Source organism: Eptatretus burgeri, chromosome 18 (assembly GCF_056783735.1).
Source record: "Eptatretus burgeri isolate ZD-2024b chromosome 18, Ebu_testis_v1, whole genome shotgun sequence".
In the NCBI taxonomy this organism is placed as follows: domain Eukaryota; kingdom Metazoa; phylum Chordata; class Myxini; order Myxiniformes; family Myxinidae; genus Eptatretus; species Eptatretus burgeri.
This window is the reverse complement of record NC_140978.1, coordinates 17,818,756-17,845,779: the sequence shown is the minus strand read 5'-3', so window position 1 is coordinate 17,845,779 and position 27,024 is coordinate 17,818,756. Positions and strand designations below refer to the sequence as shown.

General features: G+C 40.0%; 1 protein-coding gene across 11 annotated transcripts in view; it reads left to right on the top strand.

The window, feature by feature from the left end:
• LOC147008658 (uncharacterized) overlaps positions 1–27,024 on the top strand; it is a 140,705-nt gene that overhangs the window by 41,619 nt on the left and 72,062 nt on the right. For 3 of the 11 annotated variants that reach the window (XR_015053153.1, XR_015053155.1, XR_015053154.1), the window contains exons 1-3: positions 8,766–10,913; positions 14,948–15,018; positions 15,494–15,551. Coding sequence is in view for 3 of the 11 variants with exons in the window: in XM_085863553.1 (XP_085719679.1) it covers positions 10,816–10,913; positions 14,948–15,018; positions 15,494–15,551; positions 21,289–21,421 (360 nt within the window). In the remaining 8 variants the exon portion in view is untranslated. Of the gene's footprint in view, positions 1–8,765; positions 10,914–14,947; positions 15,019–15,237; positions 15,377–15,493; positions 15,552–21,288; positions 21,634–27,024 lie in introns of those variants that run through there. The other 8 variants (XR_015053157.1, XR_015053156.1, XM_085863555.1 and 5 more) reach the window with 7 other exon arrangements.

Here is a 27,024-nt window from a genome sequence, read left to right as displayed (position 1 = left end):
GGATTGGGTTTCACCATGATTCCAGAATGCCCTACACCCTCTCATAGCACGGCCCAGCACAGAGCTCCCGTCCTCAAGCGATCCTCCAACCCAAGCCTCCGAGTCGCCGGATTACAGGCGCACGCCACTATGCCCGGTATATATATATATATATATATATATATATATATATATATATATATATATATATATATATATATATATATATATATATATATATATATATATATGTATATATATATATATATGTATATATATATATATATATATATATATATATATATATATATATATATATATATATATATATATATATATATATATATATATATATATATATATATATATCAAAACGTTGTGCATGAGTTGGGTGGTTGACAAGAATAAGCCGATTCGATTTTGGTTCACATCGTGATGCAGGTCTGGCCGATCAGAGGGATACAAAACGTAACCTGTTCAACCTGGCAGAGGTTTGCGCTCTACCGAGTGCTCTTCCAGTTATGTGCCACCAATCCAGTGCCACCGAAGGTGAAGGAGGTTATGTTTTCATCCCTTTCTGTCTGTTTAGTTGTTTGTTTGTTTGTGTGCGGGATATCTCAAAAAGTTGTGGATGGATTCGGATGAAACTTGGTGAACATGGATGTGTGACAAGGAACAATTGATTCAATTTCCGTGAAGATCCGAATCCGGATTTGGATTTGATAATTTTTTTAAGTACTTCTTCACCATTGATTGGGTGAAACCGACAATTATCAGGATATCTCAAAAAGCTGGGGACGGATTCGGATGAAACTTGGAGAACATGTTGGGTGTTTGACTAGGAAGAATTGATTCAATTTTGGTGAAGACCGAATCCAGATCCGGATCAGATAATTAACTCTGCCACCGAAGGTGAAGGAGGTTAAGTTTATCACTCCTTTCTGTTGCGTGGTCGCTAGACTACCCTTAGTCTCAGGCTTTCCGTCTGTCGTATGTAGGGTCGCCAAAATAGGTGATCCTTATTGTCGGTAATTCTGTGTTTGTTTGGATGTTTGTTCGTTTGTCATCAGCATAATTGGTAGTAAACGTGGGCCCATTTTGACCAAACTCGGGTGGTAGGTACATCTTATGACCGAGTGCTTTGAAAATTGTGATGGTTGCTCGAGAAGCTTTGGTTCCCTAGCAACAACCGAAAAACCTTCAAAATCGGTACCGTTCACGCGAAATCAATTCCGAAAGCCATTATCCCACGTAGGGTCATGAAATTTGGCACGAATGATCTACAAGTGATGCTCTATCAAATATATTCCGGTTTTTGTGATATATGGAATACTTTACCTGCAGCGCCCCCTTCAATTATGGTATGCGTGAAAATTGGCGAAAATTGAAGGCCCCCCTAGCGACCAGGTGAGTACATCGATATGAATGAAACTTTGCAGGTTCATGGTACTCAATGAGTACTACAACTTCGCCTCAGGACATATTGACCGATTTCGCTTAGGTCAGGGGTCAAAGGTCAATTAGTGCAAAAATCGATAATATGCGAGAGCTGGAGGTGCCTTCGCGCCAAATGCTACTCCTCCTAAGGTTATGGTCGGATGGTCATGAAAATTCAAATTAATCGTCTGGAATAAATTGTGCACGAACGATCAAGCCGGATTTTCGACTTAGATCTTTTTTCACCCACAGCACCCCCTCGAACTTTGGGGATTTCAAACCGCATTTTCGGTACTTTTCATTCAAATGGATATCGAATAGTTATCAGTAGATGGAACTGGATGAGATTTGATATGCATAATCTTAAGGTGATTCCCTATCCGCTATATGACATCCATTTTGCTCTATATCTTATAGTTTCCAAGCTCAGCGACCCATCGCCACCTACCGGCTTGTCTGTTTGTCTGTCTGTTTGTGTACAGCATATCTAAAAAAGCTGTGGACGGATCCGAATGAAGTTTATGGACAGGTTCGCTGTGTGACAGGGAAGAATTGATTCAATTTTGGTGAAGATCCGAAACAGGATCCAGATCTGATAATTACCTCCACCACTGAAGGTGGAGGTCATGTTTTCACCCCTTTCTGACTGTCTGTCTGTTTGTTTCTCTGTTTGTGTACAGAATACCTCAAAAAGTTGATGACAGATCCGGATGAAATTTTATGGACAGTTCCAGTTTGTGACAAGGAAGAAGTGATTCAATTTTGGTGAAGATCCGAATTCGGATCCGGATCTGATAAATTTTTAAGTGATTCTTCACCATCGAGAGATAGGGTGAAACCGATATATAGCATGATATCTCAAAAAGTTTTGGACAGATTCAGAGGAAACTTGGTAGGCAGGTTGGGTGTGTGAGACGGAAGATGTGATTCGATTTTGGTGAAGATTCAGAATTGGATCCGACTACGAGAATTTTGTAAGTGATTCTTCACCATTGAGAGAGATGGCCAAAAACGATATATAGAATGATGTCTCAAAAAGTTGTGGATAGATTCGGACGAAACTTGGTGGACAGGTTGAGTGTGTCACAAGGACGACTTTATTCGATTTTGGTGAAGATCCAAATCCGCATCTGGATACGAGAATTATTTAATTTTAAAGTGATTTTTACCCATTGAGAGATGGGGCCAAAAACGATATCGGACTGCAGAGCATGATATTGTTACGAATCTGGAACCCATCGCACACAACAGCCAGGGTCCCGATAGAACAGTTACATCAGTAAGTGTGTGTTTATAGTTAGGGCCCCCTACCTGTGTCTAACGGGAAATACGTGAGTGCGCTGCGGAGATTCGTTTACAACAACACGCCTTCACCTCGCTTCCTCACACCGACGCCATTGACTACATGCGTTCGACCACGTACGTGGGCAGAGTTTCCTCGGCCACCAGAGCTCTGACTCCGCCCCAGAGAGATGGAATGTTCCCCTCGACCAATGAGAGGCGAGATGTCTCAGACATCGACTTTCTCACGAACCCCAGACCAATGGGAGGTGAGACATCTCAGACGGCGAACTTTCCCACAGCCTCTCGACCAATGGGAAGCGTGAGACATCTTAGACGCCAAATTCCTCACGAAACCCGGACCAATGGGAGGCGTGAGACGTCTGAGACACCGATGTTCCCACGAACCCCGGACCAATGGGAGGCGAGATGTCTCAGACATCGACTTTCTCATGAACCCCAGACCAATGGGAGGCGAGACGTCTCAGATGGCGAACTTTCCCACAGCCTCTCGACCAATGGGAAGCGTGAGACATCTTAGATGCCAAATTCCTCACGAAACCCGGACCAATGGGAGGCGTGAGACGTCTGAGACACCGATGTTCCCACGAACCCCGGACCAATGGGAGGCGAGATGTCTCAAACGGCGAACTTTCCCACAGGCTCTCGACCAATGAGAGGCGAGACATCTCAGACGGCGATCCTTCCCATGACACCCCAGCCCGCAGAAGAAATGCAATATAACAAACTCCAGGGCCTTGGAAAGAGTGTCAGGGTTGGGTGATTGGGTTCGTGGTGCCGGAGATCGACTCGTCTGGTCTGGTCGGCTTGGCAGCAATCGGGTTTGAGGTGCCGGAGATCGACTCGTCTGGTCTGGTCGGCTTGGCAGCGATCGGGTTTGAGGTGCTGGAGATCGACTCGTCTGGTCTGGTCTGGTCTGGTCTGGTCGGCTTGGCAGCAATCGGGTTTGAGGTGCCGGAGATCGACTCGTCTGGTCTGGTCGGCTTGGCTGTGCTCGGTCGTCTCTCGTCTCGTCCACCTGGCGTCCGACGCTTTTCCTCCGTCCCTGGTGCTTCGAATGGCATCGTTGCTGCGGGTTCGAGTCCTAAAGAGCCAGATCGTCGAAGACCACACGAGATGGACAGGTCCAAGTGCAGGCTCTGGTCTCTAGCTCACCTGTCCTCGAGCTGGAGGCCTTCAATAAAGACCATTGGGGTCCGTTTCTGTGTGTGTGTCTGTGTGTGGGCCCGTCTCTAAGTAGCAACTGTTAAGTGCCTTGCACATTATTTGCATTTCATTTCTAATAGTCGTGATAACTCTGATTCTTACATGCTCCCCTCCTTCCCCACCTATTATAAATAAACCCTTGTGTTAAATGTATCAGTTCGTTTTTGTGTCTCTTTTATTGGTTTAACATGGTGCGTGTTGGAAAATTAGCCAGGCTGTTGCCGCTGTAACGGGATATTTGGGACTGATGGACCTCAGCGATAAACCGCTCGGATCGCACACGGTTCAAGTACGCTAAGCGGCTCATTCCGTACGGGTGCCGTCGAGGGTGAATTTCCCCGGTAGTTTGGACCACATGGGTATTTAGGTAAATTGAAATTGGCAATCGACCCTACCCAACGTGGTCTGTCTATTGGCGAACTTCGGTCCGATAAGGGACCCGTACTTTTCCGGAGTTTTCCGAAAAGGTACAATCTAAATTCCGGGCGATCGGTCGAGCCGACTCTGCTGCTCCATCTAGCGGTCATTCTCGCAGCCGACACCCGGCCCCACAACAATATTTCATAAATGTATTGGGCCCGATATGTTCTTGTGGATCAGGCATCACATGACGGAGGTATGTGCTCTCCCGGGTGTCCTTCTAGTTTTGTTAAGTGATTCTGCACTATTGTGAGTTAGTGCTAAGCGGATATATAGCATGATTTCTCAAAAAAGTAAGGACGGAGTAGGACGAAACTTCGCTGACAGGTTGGGTGTGTATCAAGGATGAATTCATTCAATTTTGGTGAATATCCGAATCGGGATCTGCACACGATAATTATATAATTTTTAAAGTGATTCTTACCCATTGAGAGATAGGGCCAAAATCGATATTGTACTGTATCGCATGATATTCCAAAAATGTATTGGGCCCGATATGTTCTCCTGGGTCAGGCATTGCGTGGTGGAGGTATGCACTCTACCGAGTGCCCTTCTAGTTTTATTGTTTCGTTATCTCCAACATATTGTTACGGTTGTGGGGTTAGATGGAGGAATTTCATCGGAAAGTTGGGATTGAATGGAGTTGTTTGGTCCGTGGATGTGTAGGAGACATCTTGATGTAATTAAATAGGGAAACTGTGAGCTTAAGTGTTACATGTCACCACACGGGGAGTGGTGCGGTGTTAATTCAATAGGGATTGAGGAAATGTTCCCCCAGCGTGTAATTGCCCCACTGATTTTTCCCTGTTTTTGTATTACAAACCAGCAATGATGGAGTTGCATTTTTATAACAACCATAACAACAAGTGAGCCAGGCGTGCTGAGTGGGCAGAGGTCTCACCTTCCAGGGTTTCGTGCGAGCAAGCCACGTCCCGGAGGTGGAATGATTGTTTGTTAAGCCACGTTTTCCAGTGCAGTGTGGTGTTATGAATTACACAGCAAGAGGTATTTTGGAGAGATATTTTGAAATACATGTTTGAATGAGGATAGCATAACGCTCCACCAACCCCCCCCCCCCCACCCCCAGCTGCCCTAGTTATTATAACACACAGAAAGCTTGCAAATACCTGCGATTCTAGTTATTAAAAGTTGTTTTTTGGAGCAAGGGTTGCATATTTTGGAAGTTGTGGGGAAGAGAAAAGAGAAAGTACTGTGGCTGTAGAAGAGGTTATGATATTTTGTCCGAGGTACCTGTCAAATAAAAGGGGATTTATTTGTGCCATCATAAGTACGGGGATCAAAAAAAATTGCGTACGAAATATGTAGATGCCTCCTGTATCATCGACGAATTTCTTCATGAATATTTTTGTCGATTTATTCCAAATGTTATGCCTGGTTATGTGAAATTGAGATTATGATCGATGGGATGGGAAACTAGGGGGTGTCGAGTTGGCGGGGAGAATATGTTTAGACTCATGTGTTGATGAATCATTATCAGCATATCATGTAGCAAATTTATTTATTCCCATGCCCTTGACCGAATGCATGAGCATGCATGCCATACACACCAACAACAACATCATGTGCAACAATCCTCCAATTATAGGGGGTGGCAAGTTTGCACATCTGGGGCCCATCGTTACCATAACTGGAGGGGGAGATGCAGATGTACTCACTACAATGGATACAAAAGGAGAGGGGGGGCATTTGTGAGACTCAGTGAGATTTGGAAATCAAGGAAGTATCACACCAAAATGAAGCTGGGGATCTTTGGCAGCAGATGTGAGGCCAGTAATCCTATTTGGATGTGAATCTTGGAAAATCACCAAAGAAATAGCAAACTGGAGTCTTTCATCTACAGCATCCATTAGATAATCTTGAGAATCTTCTGGTCAGACATGACTGTTCAGAAAGAGGTTGAAAGGTCAGCATGGAGGAAAACATCATTGATCAAAATTAGAAGGTGAAGAGGGATTGGTCACGTGTTGTGCATGGATGATCAAGATATACCAAAAAGAGCAATATGCGAGACACCTGACAGGAAGAGAAGGGTTGGCAGCCAAGAGATACCCGGCAACGTACTGTGGAAGAGGAAGTGAAAGGAATGAAGATCACCTGGGGTCAAATCAGAACCTGGGCCCAAGACTGAAGAAAGTGGCGAAAGTTCGTTCATAAGATGCTCCATGTGCCAGGCAGTATGACTGGATAATGATAATAAGCAATGCCCTTCACCTACATCGTGCTTTGTTATGTTTTCACTTTACAAATGTATAAAGGCTAATAAGTGGTTTGGGTGTGCCATAGAAAAAGAAGGATCTCCAAAACACAAAAGAAAGACTAAACTTTCATTAACACCAAATGAATTAAAGAAGTTGCCAAAAATGATCGATGCACGGGGGAAATGGATCGTTTGGATCAGTTACTTGGTCTTTCTAGCCGGGATTATGAGGCCGCTGTGCCAGGAAGATTTGTCCAGCAGCTTTTATGTCAACACAGAGCCTTATCAGGTGGAAAGGAAATGAACCTCTGCAGAGCAACATCTGAACGTCGTGTTTACCACGGCAAAACAAATCATTTCAACGCTGGTGACTTATTACGGAATTAATTACTTCGCCAGCAGCGACGATTTGCTGCGGAGGCGTTGTAATCTGAACAGGACACATCACGCTAGCCGGGGGCGCTGCCCGCGGAATGTTAGCACAGGCAGTGGGGGATCAGACACGATGCAGCAGAGGACACCAAATGGAGAGGAAGGATTAGCAGGGACTCCGGGAAGCGATCGGGTGTGCGCCGCGCGTCCGTCTCAGGCCTGAGCGCGTCCATTGATCGAAGCAGAGACGGAGAGCGATGCATCGGCGCCTTTGGTGAGAAGGCCCGGACAAGCTCCCCGAGGCAGTGATCTCGCTCACATTACAGTCAAAGCACCACAGGGGCTTCCAGACTTGCACCACTAACAGGATGGCTACAAGCTTTGCCTGGCACCCGATTTGCTCGATCACATTGGCGACACCAACAAAACAGACTGCGGAAAAAGGGAGATAAATCCGCACAATAAAGGAAAAAGAAAAGAAAAAACATTTCATGTTTTTTGTTTTGTTTTGTTTTTTTTTGCCCAAAAAGCAACATTTTTGTTAATGAACCATGACAAAGAAAAAAAATACAAAAAAACTTGATGTTCAGCAGTTTTCTTGAAGGGCAACATCTTATCTGACTGTCTCTTTGATGTTCTTTTGCAGTTGCGCTTGATCCTTGCGGTGACTTTGTTGCATGGCAACCAAACATATTTACTTCAAGGCACAAAATATCTTATTGAGCAGAAACAATTTTCACTTGAGTGACGAGCTGGGAGCAAGCAGCCTGTCATAACATAAACGTGGACAGGGCTTTCATAAAGTGCTTTTCACACTTGCAAAAACGATATCTGCGCAAGTTAAACCGCTTTTAATGCGGCTTGTTTTGGACTTAAATGAAGCAAACTTTTGTTTGAGTGCAAACAACCCAAAAAGCAATTGCCTTAAGAGGTTGGCATTTTATGTGTGTTCACAATCCTGTAAAATAATGCCGTTTCGGGAACCTGTCTGAACAACTCTCATCTCAAATAATGTTCATTGGTAGATAGGGTCGGCCCTATAAAATGATCGACCCCTTTCAATGCAAGGGTTGGATCATGAAAAGTTATCATTAGCATCATCAGCATCTCTTATGCATCATTAACAATAGAGATGAGGCGTGCAAATGATGGTGCATCTGCCAAAAGTGTGGGTCGTGTGACATTGTGGGGGACTTATGGTCGAGCTAAACCACAAATTATAATTCACTGAAGGTTATTGCAAAAAGGCTGCAAACTCCCAATCACAGATGCTGTGCTTACAGTTGTAACAAATATCAAGTTTGGACAGACTTTAGGGTTTCAAAATGGAGTTACATCTAAATACCTACAAGTGAAAAACTTCAGAAGATGCGTCAGAAACCAGAAAGGTGCATTAAAAAAAAACATACATGAACAAGATCTTCACAACAACACATGCCATGCCGTTGTTATTATGTATTTTAATTAAAAAAAATTAAATCAGGAAACACTGAAAACTTTGAAGATTGTGAAGGATGCCCAGTCAGCAGCTGGCTTTCAAGGTCAACTTTAATACAAGGTCTATGCAGGAGAGGTCATAACTGAAAGTGAGGCCCAGAAGTTAGAGAAAGAGAGTGAACTTATTCCAGTGGTTGTTGTGGAAATAGATAGTTGGGCTTGTTTGATGATCCTTTCAGAGAGACAGGGTGAGAATGTGACATTTGCCTGGATTGAAAGACACATTCCAAGTCTTCGACGAGGATCTGATCATTTTCAGATCAGCAGAGAGGGAAGACTGCTGTCAGTCTGTCAGTTTGTAGAAAATTATGATACTGAATAACGATACCGGGTAATGCAGTCATTTGTTAAGAAAACAAGTCAAAGGGTTTTTTTTTTCAGAGCATTGGATATGTTAGTAAAGTGTACAAGGAACAGGACTGTGCCCGATACACTGCCTTTGGGGGCACTCCATCCTTTACTTGAAGAGGAGACGAGAAGATTCCTTTGAGAGATATGTACTAACTGCCTGAGTAGAGGAAGTCAATAAGCCTGGAAAGAAGGTTGCCTTGCATTTTACAGGCAGAAAGCTTAGCAAACAGAGCAGTGTGCCAGACTCTGAAAAATATTTGAGATATGTCCATCCCTGAACCTCAACTTGAGATTAAGACAAGCCCTGATTGAGATTAAGGGCCTCCACTCCTTGTTGATATTGCATCAGCTGCATATCAAAAGTTGAGTGGCAGAGACAGAATGCAAACTGATGTTCAGATATCAGGAAGTGTGGGAAAAGGGAAGACTTGATGTTGGCTTTGAAGATGGATTCCATGACTTCATTTGTAATTCAAAGGAAGCTAATTGACCTGTAGGATATTTTTTGTACCTTTTTATGTTGAACGATGTTAGCTATCATTCAAGGAGATAGGATGTGACCAATGATAAAAGACAGCCTGAAGAGAGCAGATAGAAGATAAACGAGAGCAGCAAGAAGACCAGGATTTGAAAACAGGGGTTAGAATGCTATCTGTATGTACCATCAAGGGAGAGTCAAGGATGGCCAGAACATGGGCCTCGAATTAACTGTACCATCTCAAGTAAAAGTAGAAGGGCACTCGGTATAGGGCATATCTCCACCACCTAATGCCTCATCTACGAGAACATATTGGGCCCAATCAATACATTTTTAAAATATCATTCTATGTCTCGTTTTTGGCCCAATCTCTTAATGGTGAAGAATCACTTTTAAAAGTTAATAATTCTCACATCCTAATCCAGATTCGTATCTTCACCAAAATCGAATCAATTCGACCTTGCCACACACAAACCTGTCCACCAAGTTTCATCCGAATCCGTCCACAACTTTTTGAGATAGCATGCTATATGTCGTTTTTGGCCCGATCTCTCAATGGTGAAGAATCACTTAAAAAATTCTAGTAGTCAGATCCGCATCCAGATCTTCACCAAAATCTAATCAGTTTGTCCTTGTCACACACCTAACCTGTCCACAAAATTTCATCCAGATGCGTACACAACTTGAGATATCCTGTACACAAACAGACAAACAGACAGAAAGGGGTGAAAACATAACCTCCTTCACCTTCAGTGGCAGAGGTAATAAGTCAGCATTCTGGAGGCAGTGGGGAGGAAGGCAAAAGGTGGCCACAGAGAGGGATGGATTGGCTATATGAGCTTTGGAGGAGAATGCTGAATGAAGACATTTTGCCTTCTCTCGAGCAGAATCAGGAGTGATGCAATTTGAGGGGACCTTGTGGATGGAAGAGGAACATATACTGGACACAGACTTATCGAGGCATCAATCATATGTCAAAGAACGAGATCGGTAGGAGAGTTCGATCTTAAAGTTTTCAGATGATATTTTATTTTTCACTTGAGGATTGACACAAATTCTTGCGAGCCTTGAATAATGATCCATGGTTTATTTTCTTGGAGTTGGCCTTTGGGGAAGAGAATGCAAGTTTCTTCATAGTTATTGTCTTGCCCAAAAGATCCTACAAAAAGGAAGTTATGTTAGCTGCCATGAGTTACAATAAAAGAGAGAGAGACAGAGACAGAGACAGAGACAGAGACAGACAGAGACAGACACAGTGCAATCCTGTCGGACTATTGCAAATGCTTGATATATGTTGTCATGAAGAACAATCTTGTTTTCAGTAAAATAATCCATACGATAAATCACTTGAGTGAGGAAATGCGAGATAATTGCGTTCTCATTTATCTTGAGCTCTTCTGACATGGATACTTTCCCCTTACATCCAGAAATGTTTCGAGAAAGGCTTCAGGTTGCAACTCAATTTGTCACGCAGCTAACGCGTTGTTTGGTTGCCAGTTGCTGCCCAATATATAGAATTGTAATGTTGTGAATATGCCTTATATTGTCAGTAATAATGTCTGTGATGATCATCAAAGGCATTGGCGAGGAACGTCTTCACTCCTCCTTGCGAAATGCACCAGGAAGCAGTTTACGCATGCTGTCCCGGCAGATGTGAGTAATGTTTTAAAAAAAAGTTTGTCAGAAAGTTTTAGCTGCATATGTTTGGCAATAATGATTTCTGCTTTTAAAGGCTTTCCAAAGTGCAAAATTGTAAATTTTTTATATGGATTTTCCGGTTTGATGTTCCCACCAACAAACACATAGCTCATGGTGCTGTGGTCACATGCGGGTTTAAATCCTACATACAAAATTGATTTCTACATTGTCTTTTGATGCCCTTTTTATTCATGTTGTATATGTGCAAGCAGTATATGTCACTCGGAAGTAAAGCACATTGCCTTGGAACTGGCTTGAACAGGTGAATTTGTTTGTTCACAAATTTACTGTTAATCATGATTTTAAAACTTAGCCTCATGTGAATACTGTGGTGGTTATGAGCAACAGAGTGTTCTCAGGAGCCAAGCACGCAAATTGATGGAAGGGGGGGGGGGAAGTGGTACAAACAAAGAAGGTCCACATTGAGAAAGGAAAGTGAAGCAGAGAGGATAGAAAAAAAAGAGAGGGTATTGCAGGAAGTGGATTGGAGGCAAATAGAAATATAGGAAGTTTATAAGTATAATGGGATGATAGGAAAGGTGTGTTGATGGAGCTTCCACACAGGGGAAGAGGATTTTGGCCATACAGGTAGGCAAAGGAAGGCATAAAAAATTGGGCATTTTACAAACGGAATATGTAGATGGTCCTTCAGGGAAGGGTGGTGGAGTATGAAATGAGTGGAAAGAATTGGATAGGATATTCGATGAAGTTGAGGGTCAAATATGCCAGAATTTCTATTTAAATAATTTCTATTTTACCCTGAGTGCAGCAATGTGATCAGGACTCCACTCCAACTATATGGGGAATTAGGAATTAACTTGAGGATGAGAAGAGTTTGGCCTGATGCAGAGTTTATTTCATACCTTCCTTTGCACATACAATACTTTAACATTATAGCTAAGACTAACGACTGAAACTGAATTGTGTACTTTTAGCTTCTTTGTTTTCTATTAAGTGAAGCAAGGTAAATCCCCGGAAATTATGTCTCAAGTAGACAGGTCTATGGTATAGGAGATTATTAGTATGTTTGTGTGGGCTGGAAGGGTGGCCTAGAGCCATAGACTCTGGAGGTATGCACATTTGCCTCAAAGCTGTCTAGTCTGGGTTTGAATCTCGACCCAGATATAAACTTTCTGCATCCCAATGTCTCAGTACAGGCAAGGTAGTGCCTGGTGTTGGCTTGATGGTTAGGGAGCTTGGCTTAAGATTCTCGACTCTTGAGTTCAAGCCCCTATTTTTTTAGTTGAATTAACACCAGTAGGGTTGACTCGGCTTGTCATTCTTCTGAGGTTAGCAAAATCAGTACAGTGCACTGGTTAAGGGGCTGTCACACCTTGACGTTTTAGCCAGCGTATGTCAACGTATCAAAATGTATGTAAAACGCTGGCGTACGCTGAACTATTGATGTTTTTTTTAAAAAGTTTTTGACGTATTCATAACGAGTTGGACGTATGCATAACGTATTAGTAAGGTACACAGAACGTTTCGATAACTTATAGATAACTTATACCAACGAATGCTTCGCGTGTTGTTGGCGTTCAGAACGTATGCCCAACGATAGTCTAACATATGCAGAGCGCACGGCAGCGTATCGCCGACAATCACGTGGCGTAGCCTATTAAAAGGCTGCCGCTCGACGATTCAAATCATAACCGCACTAGACATCGAAGTGTCAAGGCCCTGTCGTTTTAGCCAGCGTATGTTGACATATGAAAAATTTGCCGAATACGCTGGCACATGTCGAATACGTTATGGGTAAGTTTTGTATACGTTAAGAGCACGCTGAAGCATGCTGGCATACGTCGTAGTACGCCGAGCACATCGACAAATTTTAAGCATGATCAAAATTTTTCGACATATGCTGGCGTATGACTCACACGTTCTACATACGTTGACCATAAGTTGTAGGCACGTTATGCGATCGTTGACACACGTTACTTGTAAGTTACTCATAAGTCGAAACACGTCGAGTTAATGCTTAGCATACCCGAAACTTATTTATAACCTATGAGTAACGTGCTTTGAACCTATGTGTAACATATCTCTAACACACATTGACGTATGTAGACGTGTTTGATTGACGTCTTCCGGACGACCACAGAACTTACTGAACGTGTTTCTAACTTACAGCTACCATATAATGGCGTATTAGCAGCGTTTAGGGAAATTGGTATATAAAAATGGGCTTCACAGGAGGAACCCGTCAGTGTTTCAGACTCCATGGTGAGTATATGTCCATATCAGTAGTATCAGCAAGAGTAGTAGGTGAGCGTGTCATTAGTAGCAGTAGTAGTAGTAGTAGTAGTATTAGTATTAGTAGTAGTACTAGGTCCATGTCAGTTGTAGTAGGTGAGTGTGATGGGGAGGGTGTGGGTGATGATGGATCTTCCTTGCGGCCACTGCCAGGAGACTTCTTTGCAGCATTCTTCGAAGTTTTCTTCGGCTTTTTTTTAAAATGTTTTTCTACACTGAACTATTGATGTTTTTTAAAGTTTTTGGCGTATTCATAACGAGTTGGACAAATGCATAACGTATTAGTAACATACACAGAACGTTTCGATAACTTATAGATAACTTATACCAACGAATGCTTAGCGTGTTGTCAGCGTTCACAACGTCTGCCCAACGATAGTCAAACGTATGCATAGCGTGCGGCAGCGCATCGTCGATTATCACGTGGTGTAGGCTATTCATAGGCTGCCACTCTATGATTTAAATCGCTGCCGCTCAACGATTTAAATCATAACCACACTAGAAATCGAAGTGTCAACATCAACGTCATGCCGAAGAATAAAAACAAAACAAAAAAACACCATGGAGTCTGGAACACTGACGGGTTCCTCCTGTGAAGCCCATTTTTATATACCAATTCCCCTAAACGCTGCCAATACGCCATTATACAGTAGCTGTAAGATAGAAACACGTTCAGTAAGTTCTGTGGTCGTCCGGAAGACGTCACATACATCTACATACGTCAATATGCGTTGGAGATACGTTACACATAGGTTCAAAGCACGTTACTCATAGGTTAGAAATAAGTTTTGGGTACGCTAAACATTACCTCGACGTGTTTCGACTTATGAGTAACTTACAAGTAATGTGTGTCGACGTATGTCAATGATTGCGTAACGTGCCTACAACTTATGGCCAGCGTATGCGGAACGTGTGAGTCATACGCTGGCATACGTCGAAAAATTTTGAGCATGTTAAAATTTGTCGACGAGCTCGGCGTACTACGATGTATGCCAGCGTGCTTCAGCGTGCTCTTAACGTATACAAAACTTACCCATAACGTATTCGACGTGTGCCAGCGTTTTAGACAAATTTTTCATACGTCGGCATACGCTGGCTAAATCGTCAAGGTGTGACAGCCCCTTTAAAGGGGCATTGCATCAGCAGCAAAGCTAAGACCCCATAAAATGATGCAGCCAAGCAGCCAAAGACTGCATATGAATAAATATAAACATAGGGCACTCATCTGGTTGTGGCTGGATGAAAGAACCAGGGAACCACTGGTAGGCATGGATGACTCACAAAATATGGACTGGAGAAGAAAGTAAATACCTGTGGAATTTTTTTTTCATGTTGTGAGCAAACTTTACTACATCACGGGTGATGAAGGTGGTGGTCAAGTTTCATCAGAATTGTACGTGTACTTTATAAGACGAAAGTAATTGCATATTTTGGTGGGCAATCCCCCATAGACCACCGCAGACCCTGATTTTTTGTTTTTTTAAATGGTGTGAGGAAGCTTTGGTACATCACAGGTGAGGAATGTTGTGGTCAAATTTAATCGAAATTGTGTGTGTAATTTCAGAGAAAAAAGCAAATACATATTTTGGGGGCAACCGCTATTAAACACCACAGGGGGTGGAGTAATATAATTAGAAAATGAACAGGATAGAACGAACATCATAAATATATGTGGAAAAATTACGTGCCCAATGTGTTTGTTTCATCAATGTATTTGTGATTGTGCTGTCTCTCAGACTGATGTCAAACCAGCGTCCCGTCTGCCTGTGTGAGTCGGTGGATGTTAAAGGTCCTTCACGAAGTGTTGGTGAGCTATCACCGGCACCATGAACAAATTCCAAATTCCTGCCCCTAACCTATAGAGGGGCAGGCATTGCAATGATTGCATTAGTGGCACAGCCATGACATCATAATGTACCAATTAGTGGGTGACAAAATTGGCTGAGGTCATAGCTGTGCCACAAATGCAATGACTGTGCTGTGCTGCATACGAAAGTTGTTTTGTTGTTGGTGTTGTGCTGTGCAGCCTTGTGGTGGAAACGAAAGAAGAATTATGTCTGTGGCATAACAACAACAACAGCAACAACAACAACAACAACAGCAACAAGACAGAATAATAATAATAATGAGTTCTGATCCCCTAACAGATCGAGCAAATAGTCCAGGTGCGAAAGTCATACTTTGGGCTTGACCGAAAGTTATCGTCTGCCCAAAGCTTCTCGCTTGGCAACCTCTACCACCTATTGCACCACAACATCAACTTCTTCCTGCCTTGTTTTCAGGTCAAACCTTGGAACAAGTTTACTCTCTCTGGCTCGTTGTGGGATTGGATGACTTCCTGTAAGTACAAGATTGTGCTTGAAAGCTTCATGTGTTGCTGACAGTTCTGTGACTTTTTATAACAGCTGCTGACAGATAATTTTGATGATTTGTACCTTATTATTATTTTGCGACTGTTAAGGCAACACTCTGGTTTGTGAGAGGGACATCTGGCCTAAGTTTGTACCATTTACTTCCAGCATCTGCTCGACAGAATATTGACCCACCTTTGAGGCTGAAGTCAGAGTAGCGATCAAAGACACGGTACATATCATTCTGAGCCAGCTTAAACATGATTGAGTCAATTAATCCATCAACATAGTCCTGAACAGTAGCCTACCTTGTGATGGCCAGTGAATAACACAGAGCATGGTACACCCATAAATGATGATAAATTTTGGAGCTTCGTTCATTTGATTAGATGTTGTTGGCAATAATTGTTATCTCGGCCACTGAAGGTGGACAGAGGTTATGTTTTCACCCCTGTTTGTCTGTCTGTCTGTCGTCTGTCTGTCTGTCTGTCGTCTGTCTGTCTGTATGTCTGTCTGTTACTTGCGAAAATCTAAGATTTATTCTTTTGTGTTACTCGTTTGTTATCCTATCGATTTGTCTGTCTTTTTGTATGTCAGTTGCTTACAGGTCACAATTTTAAACCTATCTTCACGAAACTTCACGAAATGGTAGAGGTAGCCATAAGCAAGAAGGCTCTTGATTTTGAGATCAGAAGGTTATAGGCCAAAGGTCAACTTAGGTCAGATTTCTAAAATCCTCAATTTTCATCTGATTGATTTAAAATTTGAAGGGGATTTGCATATCAGATCACTGAATTCAACCACCAATTATGTTTGAGGTCACTGACGGCCCTAAAGGTCAACAACTTTAGGTGGAATTTCTAAAATCCTCAATTTTCATCCAATCGACTTGAAATTTGAAGGGGATTTGCATATCAGGTCACTGAATTCAACCACCAATTATTTTTGAGGTCAACACAGGCCAAAAGTTCAACACAGATCAAAGGTCAACAACTTCGGTGGAATTTCTAAAATCCTCAATTTTCATCCAATAGACTTGAAATTTGAGCAGGATTTGCATATCAGGTCACTGAATTCAACCACCAATTATTTGTTTAAGACAAAAGATTAACATTGGCTGATTTTCTAAGATTCTCAATTTTAATCTGATCGACTTGAAATTTTAAGAGGAGTTGCTAATTCGGTCAGGGAATTCAATCACCATTTATTTTGAAGGTCAAATTTGTTTGAGGGATTTTGCAAGTGTCGTACTATGCATGTCATCTTTCTTGTTTGTTTGTTTGTTTGTCTGGGAGTAGGATATCTCAAAAAGTTTCGGACGGATTCAGACAAAATTTAATGGATAGGTTGGGTGTGTGACAAGAACAAATTGATTCGATTTTGGTGAAGATCTGGATCCAGATCTGAGAATTGTTAATTTTTTAAAGTGATTCTTCACCATTGAGAGATAGGGCCAACAGCGATAGACCAACATAGCATGATATTGAAAATTGTTGCGGACGGATTATGACAAAACTTGCTGGATGAGTTGTGTAGGTGACAAGAATAAGCGGATTAGATTTTGGTTCAGGTACGGATGCAGATCCGGCCTCTTCATGGGCTACAAAACATGTACTGTTCAGCCTGGCAGAAGTCTGCACTCTATCGAGTGCTGTTCCAGTTCAATCATATGTTTGTCACTTCAAATGTTAAAAGATTAATCAGTTTACCTTGAACAACATAAAAAGCCATTTAAATCACTTTTTATGCCAGATATTAGCAAAGTTAAAGACATTTGATACTTTGACAGTCATCTCGGTGGCCATCTTGGATATCTCAGAATCTTCAAGGATGCTGAGGAGGCATCATCCAAATTTGCATTTAGCACGCTCGAAATAGGGGAAAATCATCAACAAACTTCAGGAAACACTAATTTTAGGTTTACAGCCTGAGACCCGGACGAGAACAAATTATGAACACTTCAAGGTTAGAAATTATTTTGGAAAGTGGCTACCATTAAAGGATACAGAGATATCCATCTGCGACAGCCATGGGATTTGAGCCCACAACAATGAGGAGAGTGTAGCAAGACTTCCTCACTTGAGTACAAAGCTCCATCCAGGGGTGTATTCCAGGAGCAAGTGGCTTGCTTACCACTTGCCAAGCAGCTTGCTTGATTCGAAGCGCTCAAGCAAGTACGTCAATGGAACGGAGTGCTTGGCACCACTTGACAACATGCCGGCCTACAATGTAAACAGTGGTATTGTGGTACCCAAACAAATGCTGTCCGGGCTGTCATTTTCGTTTGCACTCGATCATCTTGTGACAACAACTTCCCCCAACAAATTAATTGTGTGAGCAGTGGAGCCAGTGCTATATTAAGAGTAAAAGAAAAAGAAACAAGAGCGAGAATTCCTTTGCAATACATGTCCCCTACTGGTTCCAATGAATGTTCAGGAGATAGAAAATTAGCTTGCTTTAATTAACGCATGCTTGAGTCTTTACCAGAACCAAAATTAAGAAGAGGAACCTCTATAGCCCACAGTGTTTCCTTTGTTTCTTGGCTTTGCCTCTATCATGTGATAAATAACAATCCAATGTACATACATGAAGCAAAAACATGCGTACGGCTTATGTGCATATATAATACATCGTGGTTATACACCTGGGATCATTCCAATTGCACCGGGTGATGCACTAACACCCAGGCATAAGGCCTGAGGCCTGACGATCTGTGCTGCTTCATCAATGGTGGCGCATGATTTCATTGGGATGGAGTCAGGCCAGCTGTCCAGCCAATGGGTGTAAAGCAGTGGGATGGAGTCAGGGCAGCTGAACACTGGCCCATGCATAATATGTGAAATGTTTTCTAAGCCCAAAATGGGCATAACTCTGTGAAAAAACTGACAAAACGCCCTGACACTCAAACTTCTTCTGTAACTTATCATATTAAAGCCATGTATCAGTTGAATATGTTAAAGTGTATGGGGGGGGGAAATCTGATAAACCACAGGTGGAACGGACAGACAGACAGACGGACTGACAGACACGGATAGACGGGAGAAAACCTGTAGTTCCCTCTGGTGAAACCAGGAGGGGACGAATAAACAGGAGCTTGAAGGGGTAGTCCCCTGCCAAATTTATACACGGATCTTCCCCTGTGCAGTTTCGGGAAGGGCGGGGTGGGCGAGAATTCCTTTGGATGGAGGGGTTTTCCATGTTCGTAGGTTTTAAAGAATACTGAAACACTTTCATTCTGTTTCTCAACTCGATTCAATCGACGGACCACCAGGCCAATCAAATTTTTTTATTGGACCACCTCCTTTTTGAGACATGACAAAAAAAGAGTAACAACATTTTGGTTTGAAATTTATTTCTTACCAACAGATTTTTGGATTCTCTTCTCACTGACAAGCTTTTCAATATTTGGAGTGCTACTTGATAATGCACAACAAATATCACTTTCCACTGCAAGCCAATTCCTCTGTTTGGACTTAATGTGCAACAAACATGAAAATCCAATCTCACACATATAAGTTGATGCAAATGGCAAAAGAAATCTGAGAGGCTTGGGTAACTCTAGGTAAGCTCGCCAAAATTTCTCCATGCTCGACTGCTGGTACACATCTTGAACTGCAAAATCATTTTTCAGATCCAAGAATTCCTCCTGCAGATCCTCTGAAACACCATTGACATCAGTTGTGAACAGATTCCTGATGAAAGATAACCCATCCCTTGCCCTCTCCACCTACGGAAAGTATCGTTGGAATTTGTCCCGTAGCTTCCGCAAATGATGGAGAATTTGTGTCTGAATGGCTTCCTTTCCCCCAAGCACGGCATCCACATTTGGAAATTGAACCAAATTATTGCCTTCGACTCTTACGATCCAGGGTACCAATTTTGTCACGAAAAGCCTTGATGATAATTTGGTGAGTGAACAGATTTGATCTTTCCCTTGCAGCTGAAGATCCAGTTTGTTCAAGATTCCAAAAATAGTCAAGAGACACAAGTTCTAAATTTGATTGCGTCGGAACATTTTGGAATTCCTCATTCCCTTGAGCCTGGACAAGTAAATCCAATGACTCTTTCTATTGAAAAACTCTGTTGAGTACATTCCCTGCTGACAACCACCATACAGAAGTGTAAAACAGCAACACATCAAAGTCAGAACCCATGTCCAGGAAAAATATTTTGATCAGCCAGGTGTTCAGAGCTGATGATTTGATGGAATTTACCATTTTCACCAACCTTTGAAAACGGTGATCAGTTGATCAAGCAATTTTTTAATGCAAAAGCTTCTCTATGAATGAAGAAATCAACTCTGGTTACCATTGGAGCACGCTGTTTCACCAATGTTTGGAAGCCCGATCTTGAGCCGAACATGGCAGGTGCACCATCAGTAGTGACATCCACAAGATTTACCCAATCCAGACCATGTACTTCAAATAAATTGTTCACCATTTCCATCACATCCTGAGCCTTTGTAGTGGTGTCAAGAGTCTTATAAACAGAAACTTGTCTTTGAAGTCTCCCTCAACCATGTATTATGCGAACACCAAAAGCTGAGAGCACAATGCGACATCAGTCGATTCATCCGATTGCATGGCAAATAATGCAGACTTCCTTATTTCATCCACAACTTGTTCACCGATGTTCTGTGATATCTCACTTGTATGTCTCAATACTGTGTCATTAGAGACAGATATATCACTCAACTTCCTTGCTGCTTCCTCTCCAAAAACAAGCCACACTATCTCTTTAGCACAGGGGAACACAGGTTGCTCAACAATGGTATGAGGCTTCTTGGCCTGTGCCACTTTGTATGCAACAATGTAGGAGGCACGCACTGCATTGCTTGTCTTTTCATAGAATGCACCTGTTGAGTCAAGGCGCTGCTGCTTCAGAGCTGATAACTGCCGCTCAAAATAATCTTCATCTTTTTGCATCAAGTTGGGGTGACACTTTTCGAGATGGAGTTTCAGCTTATTCGGCTTCATCAAATCATCCCCCAAGACTTTGAAACGAATAATACATTGTGGAATTATAGTACGCAGTTCCACCCTATCAGACGGAAGTTACTGGCAACAAGATGGATGGCGTGCTGCATGCTTGTGAACACAGCTTAAAACAGCCGGACAGCAGCACCTGCTAACACTGTGTGACCTTGGAGAATGTTCCTGTGGACCACCAAAAAAGTGACCATGGACCACCCGTTGAGAACCACGAGACTAGGAAAAGTAAAGAGAGATGAACATAGTGCCACTGTTGTGGAGCAAGCCTCATATATGTCGTCATCAGAGTTTGAAATGACTGGTTGGATTTTCATAATGTATGACTGGATGAGGTTTCTATTCTCAACAACGCAGTTCTCTCGGCGTATTGTATTTGCAAAAGCTGCCAATGAAGGGCATTTTCAACTTTAGCAGTTTCACTGGCATAATGGTTAGAGCATCTGTGAAGTCAGCAGTTCAAATCCTGGCCGAATCATACCAAAGACTTAAAAAATGGGATCAAAGAAGGACATCACTACATACCATCTATGTGCCATCATTTTCACCTTCTTACATGTTGCTTCCTTGCTTGATGCTCAGCATTTAAAATTGATAGAGCATGGACAAACAACCATTCGTTGGTAATAATAGTGCAGGCTTTGATGGGTCTAATGACCTCATGTGTTGATGTTCCTTGTAAGTAAACTCGCATTATTTATTTTAATTTAATCAATTCTCTCCTTGTGCTTTATCCAGTGCCAGCTGTGAACACCCACTTACAATATGCATCAAACCAACTGTTTTGTCAATTTATACGGCTTTTGATATGAAAACATCCATTCACATGTCACAAACTACAGGGTGCCCCACAGAAAACCAAGACATTTGAGATTTTGAGATTTATTTTGCCATATTTTACCATATCAATAAACTAACATATAATAAAGTGTATCTTTGTTTTACACTACATCTAAGTTTGCTTTTGTTTTGTTTGAAAATAAAGTATATCTTTGTTTTACACTACATCTAAGTTTGCTTTTGTTTTGTTTTAAATAAACTGTACCAAATTTCCTGGTTTTCTGTGGGGCACCCTGTAGAACAGTACTTCGTGGAGCGCATACCTCCTCCAAGCTGTACAGTTTACATTCTGTATCTCACTGGTATGGCGGATTCTCATCCGGAACTTAACCAAAATCTAATCAGCTTGTTCTTGTCACCGACTCAACTCATCCACCAAGTTTTCTCATAACCCATAAGTAACTTTTTGAGATATCGTGCAACATATCATTTTTGGCCCTATCTCTCAATGTTGAAGAATCACTTTTAAAATTCTAGTATCTGGATCCGTATTCAGATCCTCACCATCAAAAATGGTGGTAGCGGTGGTGAAGTAACAACGACCACAACGACATTTTTTTCCATTTTGTAGCAGCAAAAAGAGCATGCAAGGCAAATACAAATAACTGTCGTGGAATGATACTTAGGACTGAAATCTCCAAGCTCCATTGAGGCTGCCATTTTCTTGAAACAATATGAGGATCGATGCTAAACTTCCTTAACATCTCCTCACATTTTAACAATAAGCGGTCATCTATTTACTGCACAAGCACATGAAGTGAATTGAGAAAATCAGCATTCAGAGAAGGAAGAGAAAGTAAGATTGGAAGAGTTTTGGAAGAGAGGATTTGAAGTGTTAGAGAAGAACTCAAAAATAGTTATTTGGGAGGAGGTTGGAGGAAAAAGAAGGGAAAAGCCATGGATAGGTGTGTATGTGTGTGTGTGTGTGTGTGTGTGTGTGTGTGTGTGTGTGTGTGTGTGTGTGTGTGTGTGTGTGTGTGTGTCAAAAGGGTGGGGGGGTGGGGTGGTGGAGTGGTGGTGGATCAAAATCGCTGGAATGACATATGGCCTCGAAAATGATAATGAACTGAAAATTTGGACATTAACCTTGCTGAAAGCTTTTGTAAGCCCTCTGGACAGCAAACTTGGATGTTCACAAAGCTAAAGTGTGCTTCAAGTTATACTTTCCTCACTCTTCCGGCATCCAACATTAATAACGACAAACTAAAAAAGATCACCTTGTGTGTGATAGAAAATTGTTGCCACAGGTTAATTACATACCAATATTTGGCCAATGTTCTGACATCTTCTGTCTGCAATCTTTTTCCTTGATTGCTCACAAAATAATTAAAACAAAACCGACCATCCCATAAAAAGGTATTTTTGGTATCCTATCAGCTGGAAACCTTTCCAGACTGCCCAATAATATTTGTGATTCATGTTGGAAAGGTAATTATTTTGAGAATCTGCTCTCAGGTGTCTGCATAGTTTTATATGCAGGTGGAAATGATCAACATCAGTAGGGTGATTATACTGATTCTGGCTCACTTTTCCCCAAGTAAGTGAATGGGGGATTTTCAGCGATTCATATTTTTTTTCCCCTAAAAAGTAAACCCCCTTTTTATCCCAAGGTATATTTATTTGTCTCCCCTTTTAACCTAGGGGCACTCTTTTCAAATAACCAATGCAAGAACATAAAGATTTGTTCAAGTAGTAAAGTAGTAATGTGATTTGTTCAAGGTGATTCTAAAGAAATATCTGAAACTTGTAAGTATAGAGACACTCTTTTTCAAATAACCAATGCATATTGTTTAGCTCACTCATTGAACCTAAAAAGATTTGTTCATTCTCAAATTCCTTCAATAGTTTAATATTCTTTGCACAATAATCCCCATCTAAAATATTTAAAAATAAAACATTTTAATCTTTATATTTTTTAAGATACCCCTTTTGTGCCATTACGAAATGATAAACTTCTCTTAATGCTCTTGTTTGACCACCTCCTGAGCCACATATCATTTTGAGATTATAGTAAATTGTTTTTTCATTGCTCATTTGATAATCATCAAAGTTTTCAGTCCATTTAAGGATATTTCATTTTTTCTTTACATCCTCTAACTTACGAGTTTTTTAATTGATTCGCTTATTTATTTTATTTACCTTTGCTTTAGTTATTTTTTTCAATGACTTATTTCACATTTTTCACATTCATTATGTTTTCCATTTATATACCAAGACTGAGATTTTCTCCACTCTTTAGTTTGATTAATACTTGGTTTAACCATTTATATATTGTGAAAAAATACGGCGGTAGCCCTTAAAAACCCTTACCTATCTTCCCATTGTTAAAACACACTCTATTCTATACACTCTATCATACAATGTCCATATAGAACACAATCTATTCCATTATGTAAAATAAATCTCTTATCATCAAAGGCTCCTAATGCTTTTTCATTTACTTCTTCACTATATATATTATGTTTATAAATTCTTATTGTATTCATTTTCCTATATTCTTCCTTCTTATTCATCAAACAATTATAATGATTTCTAAAAGTTATTGATTTCTTTATTACATTTTTTTTATTCCCTTTAACCTCTTATCAATCTGATCACCATACTTATAAGCATATGCCTTTGCTCTCAATCCAATAAACTCACTCATTACTTTTCCACCCAACTCATCCTTAAACTTACCAATAACCTTTTCATTCTTTTTGGAAAATAACTCACTCTTCTTACTAAAATTACTTGTATCATATACTCCAATATCTTTCTTCATATCTTTATAAACATTATCATTTTTTATATCTAGGATAAAACCATCAGTGTCCATTTACAACAATGAAACATTTTCACCATACCCTTTCTTTAAGCCATTATACAAATAATCATACATCAATATCTTTGATAAATCAAGAACTGCTGTTCCAATATAAATTGGTTTATCCATTACAACACTTTCCTTTTCCATATGAATAGCAGAAAAGTTCTCTGAAAAAACCTCTTCTCTCTTAAAACTTGGTTTATTTATCAATCTAGAAGCTTCTTTCCAAGATGTTGCAAATCTAATGTTGTTCCTGTTTCTAACATTCTCCATTGTCTTTCCAAAGACAGCATGATTCATAAATTTATAGAATTCCCCTTCAAATTTTACTTTTGTATTTGTTCTCATATCTGTATTGAATTTAATGTACTTTTTCATCCAAGGACTTTGTTTAAATTTTAAAACTATGAATTTTAGCTACTCTCAGTCCTTCTCTCAAAAACTGTTTCAAGCTTCTCTGATGCAAAATATATCCCTCTTTATCATAGAATATTGTTAATAACTTTTCTGTTGATTTGCCTATAATATTAAAACTTTTATGATAATCACTTAACCATTCTTTCTTTGGGGTTTCTTTCTCACATGCAAAAGGAAGGTCTTTATGCTTATTATGAAGATCACTCGGGTACCTCAAATCAACTTCAAAATAATAACCTTCTTCTTCCTCATTCAATTCCTCTTGAGAAGAAATATCAATATTCATCAAAGCCTTTTCATAATCCTTTTCTTCCACCCACTCGAATTTAACATAAGGCAGAGATTGAGACATTGCCCATCCATACAAATTATTAGCATCAAAATACATCAAATAATTACAATATTTTCACTCTCATAATTTGGAAGATATTTATTATTGGCTTTAGCATATCTTTTTGAACATACTTGTGATATTCCACCTCTCTTAGACTTCTCAATCATCAAAAGCATATCTACATCACTAATTAAATCTACATCTTATTTTGTCATTTTCAACATTGCACTCCAAGCTAAACCAGGAGCTGTGAAATAATGGGCAGGATCTAATCCATAACAATTTTTATTATGACAGAGTGATCTAAAAGCTTCAAACACATCAGCGAACAATAAAACATCTGTTTTTAGATACACATCATGATATTCTCCAAGGTTCTTTTTCTTAAATATTTTCCACATTTCTTGTGCGTGTTTATATTCCTTATCACTTAACTCTTCTTCATAAAGGTTATTATAGAAACTTTCTTTTGAAGGAAGTTGTGTTTCTTTAAATCTCATAAATTAATCCATATAATCAGAAGGATAAATTCCCTAACTTGTAAGAATTTTCTCTTTACTTTGAATTTCATTCCTTGTTTGAATTTCTTCTCCAGTTAGAATTCCCTCTTTAATCAGAATTTCATCTTTAATCACAATTTCCTCTTTCATTAGGATTTCATTCATTGTTTGAATTTTATTTATAATGAGAATTTCATCTTCAGTTAGAATTTCTTCATTAATTTCCTCATTAATTAGAATTTCCTCTTTACTTTGAATTCTCTCTTTAATCTGAATTTCCTATTTCGTTAGAATTTCCTTTTTTGGAAAGAATGAATTAAGATTTGGAAAAGACCCCGTGGAGCTTAGATTTGATTCTGGGTAGGCCAGTTGTGTTCCCATAAACTTGTAAGAATCTAGAAACCTAATACGAGTTAAAGGTTTTGTGAATATCATTTTTGTAAATGAAATATACTTTTGACTTGTGTTTGTTGTGGCAGAAGTATTCCCCGGTGTTTTTGAAAGTTCATTTATAAATAGATGTGTATCATATAATAGTTGATGCTGTTGTGAAGAAAGACTGGAATAAAAGAAGGAAATTTATAAATAAGATTACAACAAGAATGAGCGGGATCTCTATATTTACCAGTAAGATGACAATGATCCCTAACTTTAGACTCCTCAATTTCCTCCTCACAAATATGACAGATATTGGTCTTTGAAAATTCTAATTTTTCTTCTTCGGTTAATTTCATTGGTTCATTTGTTTCTTTCATTAATTTAGTTAGTCTTATACAATCCTTTTCTAATCGTTTTACAAACTCTTGTGAAGCTTTTTTTCCACTATAATATTCAAATTTATTTTACTTTTCTCAAACAGATGATTTGATATAATAACAGAAACCACAAGGAATATGTTTTTGATATTTATTTGTATGTGATTCTTTTGGATTAGGAGAAGCAGTATTTATCTTTTTTTTAGGATACATTCAAAATCAGCATATATCACAAATGGGTGCATGATAGATTTATTATAATCTTCAAAAGAAATCTTTTCACCAGGTTGAGGCATTGAAATTACAGCTGATTTATGATTACTACAATATTTTGAATGTTCTTCTCATCGTTCTTTTGTATGAAATGAATTAAGACATCGCTTACAAGGATATACTTTGTTTGCTGTTCTGAATACCTGAGAAGAGATTAATCTTGATAAATTGTTGATGTAAGTATAATGTGAATTCTTTCCAACACTAATATACAAAAGATCAATGTGTGTTTCTTCATTTTTATCCTTGTTTGAAATTTTTAATAATTGAACTTTGTATCTGTTAATCCATATACATTAAGAGAAATATTATTCTTTTTCTCAAATTTAGGAATATCTGTTAGTGGCATTGGGAATTTAAAATCTTTAATGTCCAAGGTATTCTCATATTTCATATATTGTTTTACTCTTTCTGAATTACAATTTGGTGGATGTTAGTGAACAAGAACAGACCAGAGAAAGCATTTATTATCATTGTTTTTAATTTTATCAACTGCCTTCTTTAGTTTTATTTCTTTTGGTAATTCAATATAAGAAGAAGCTTTAA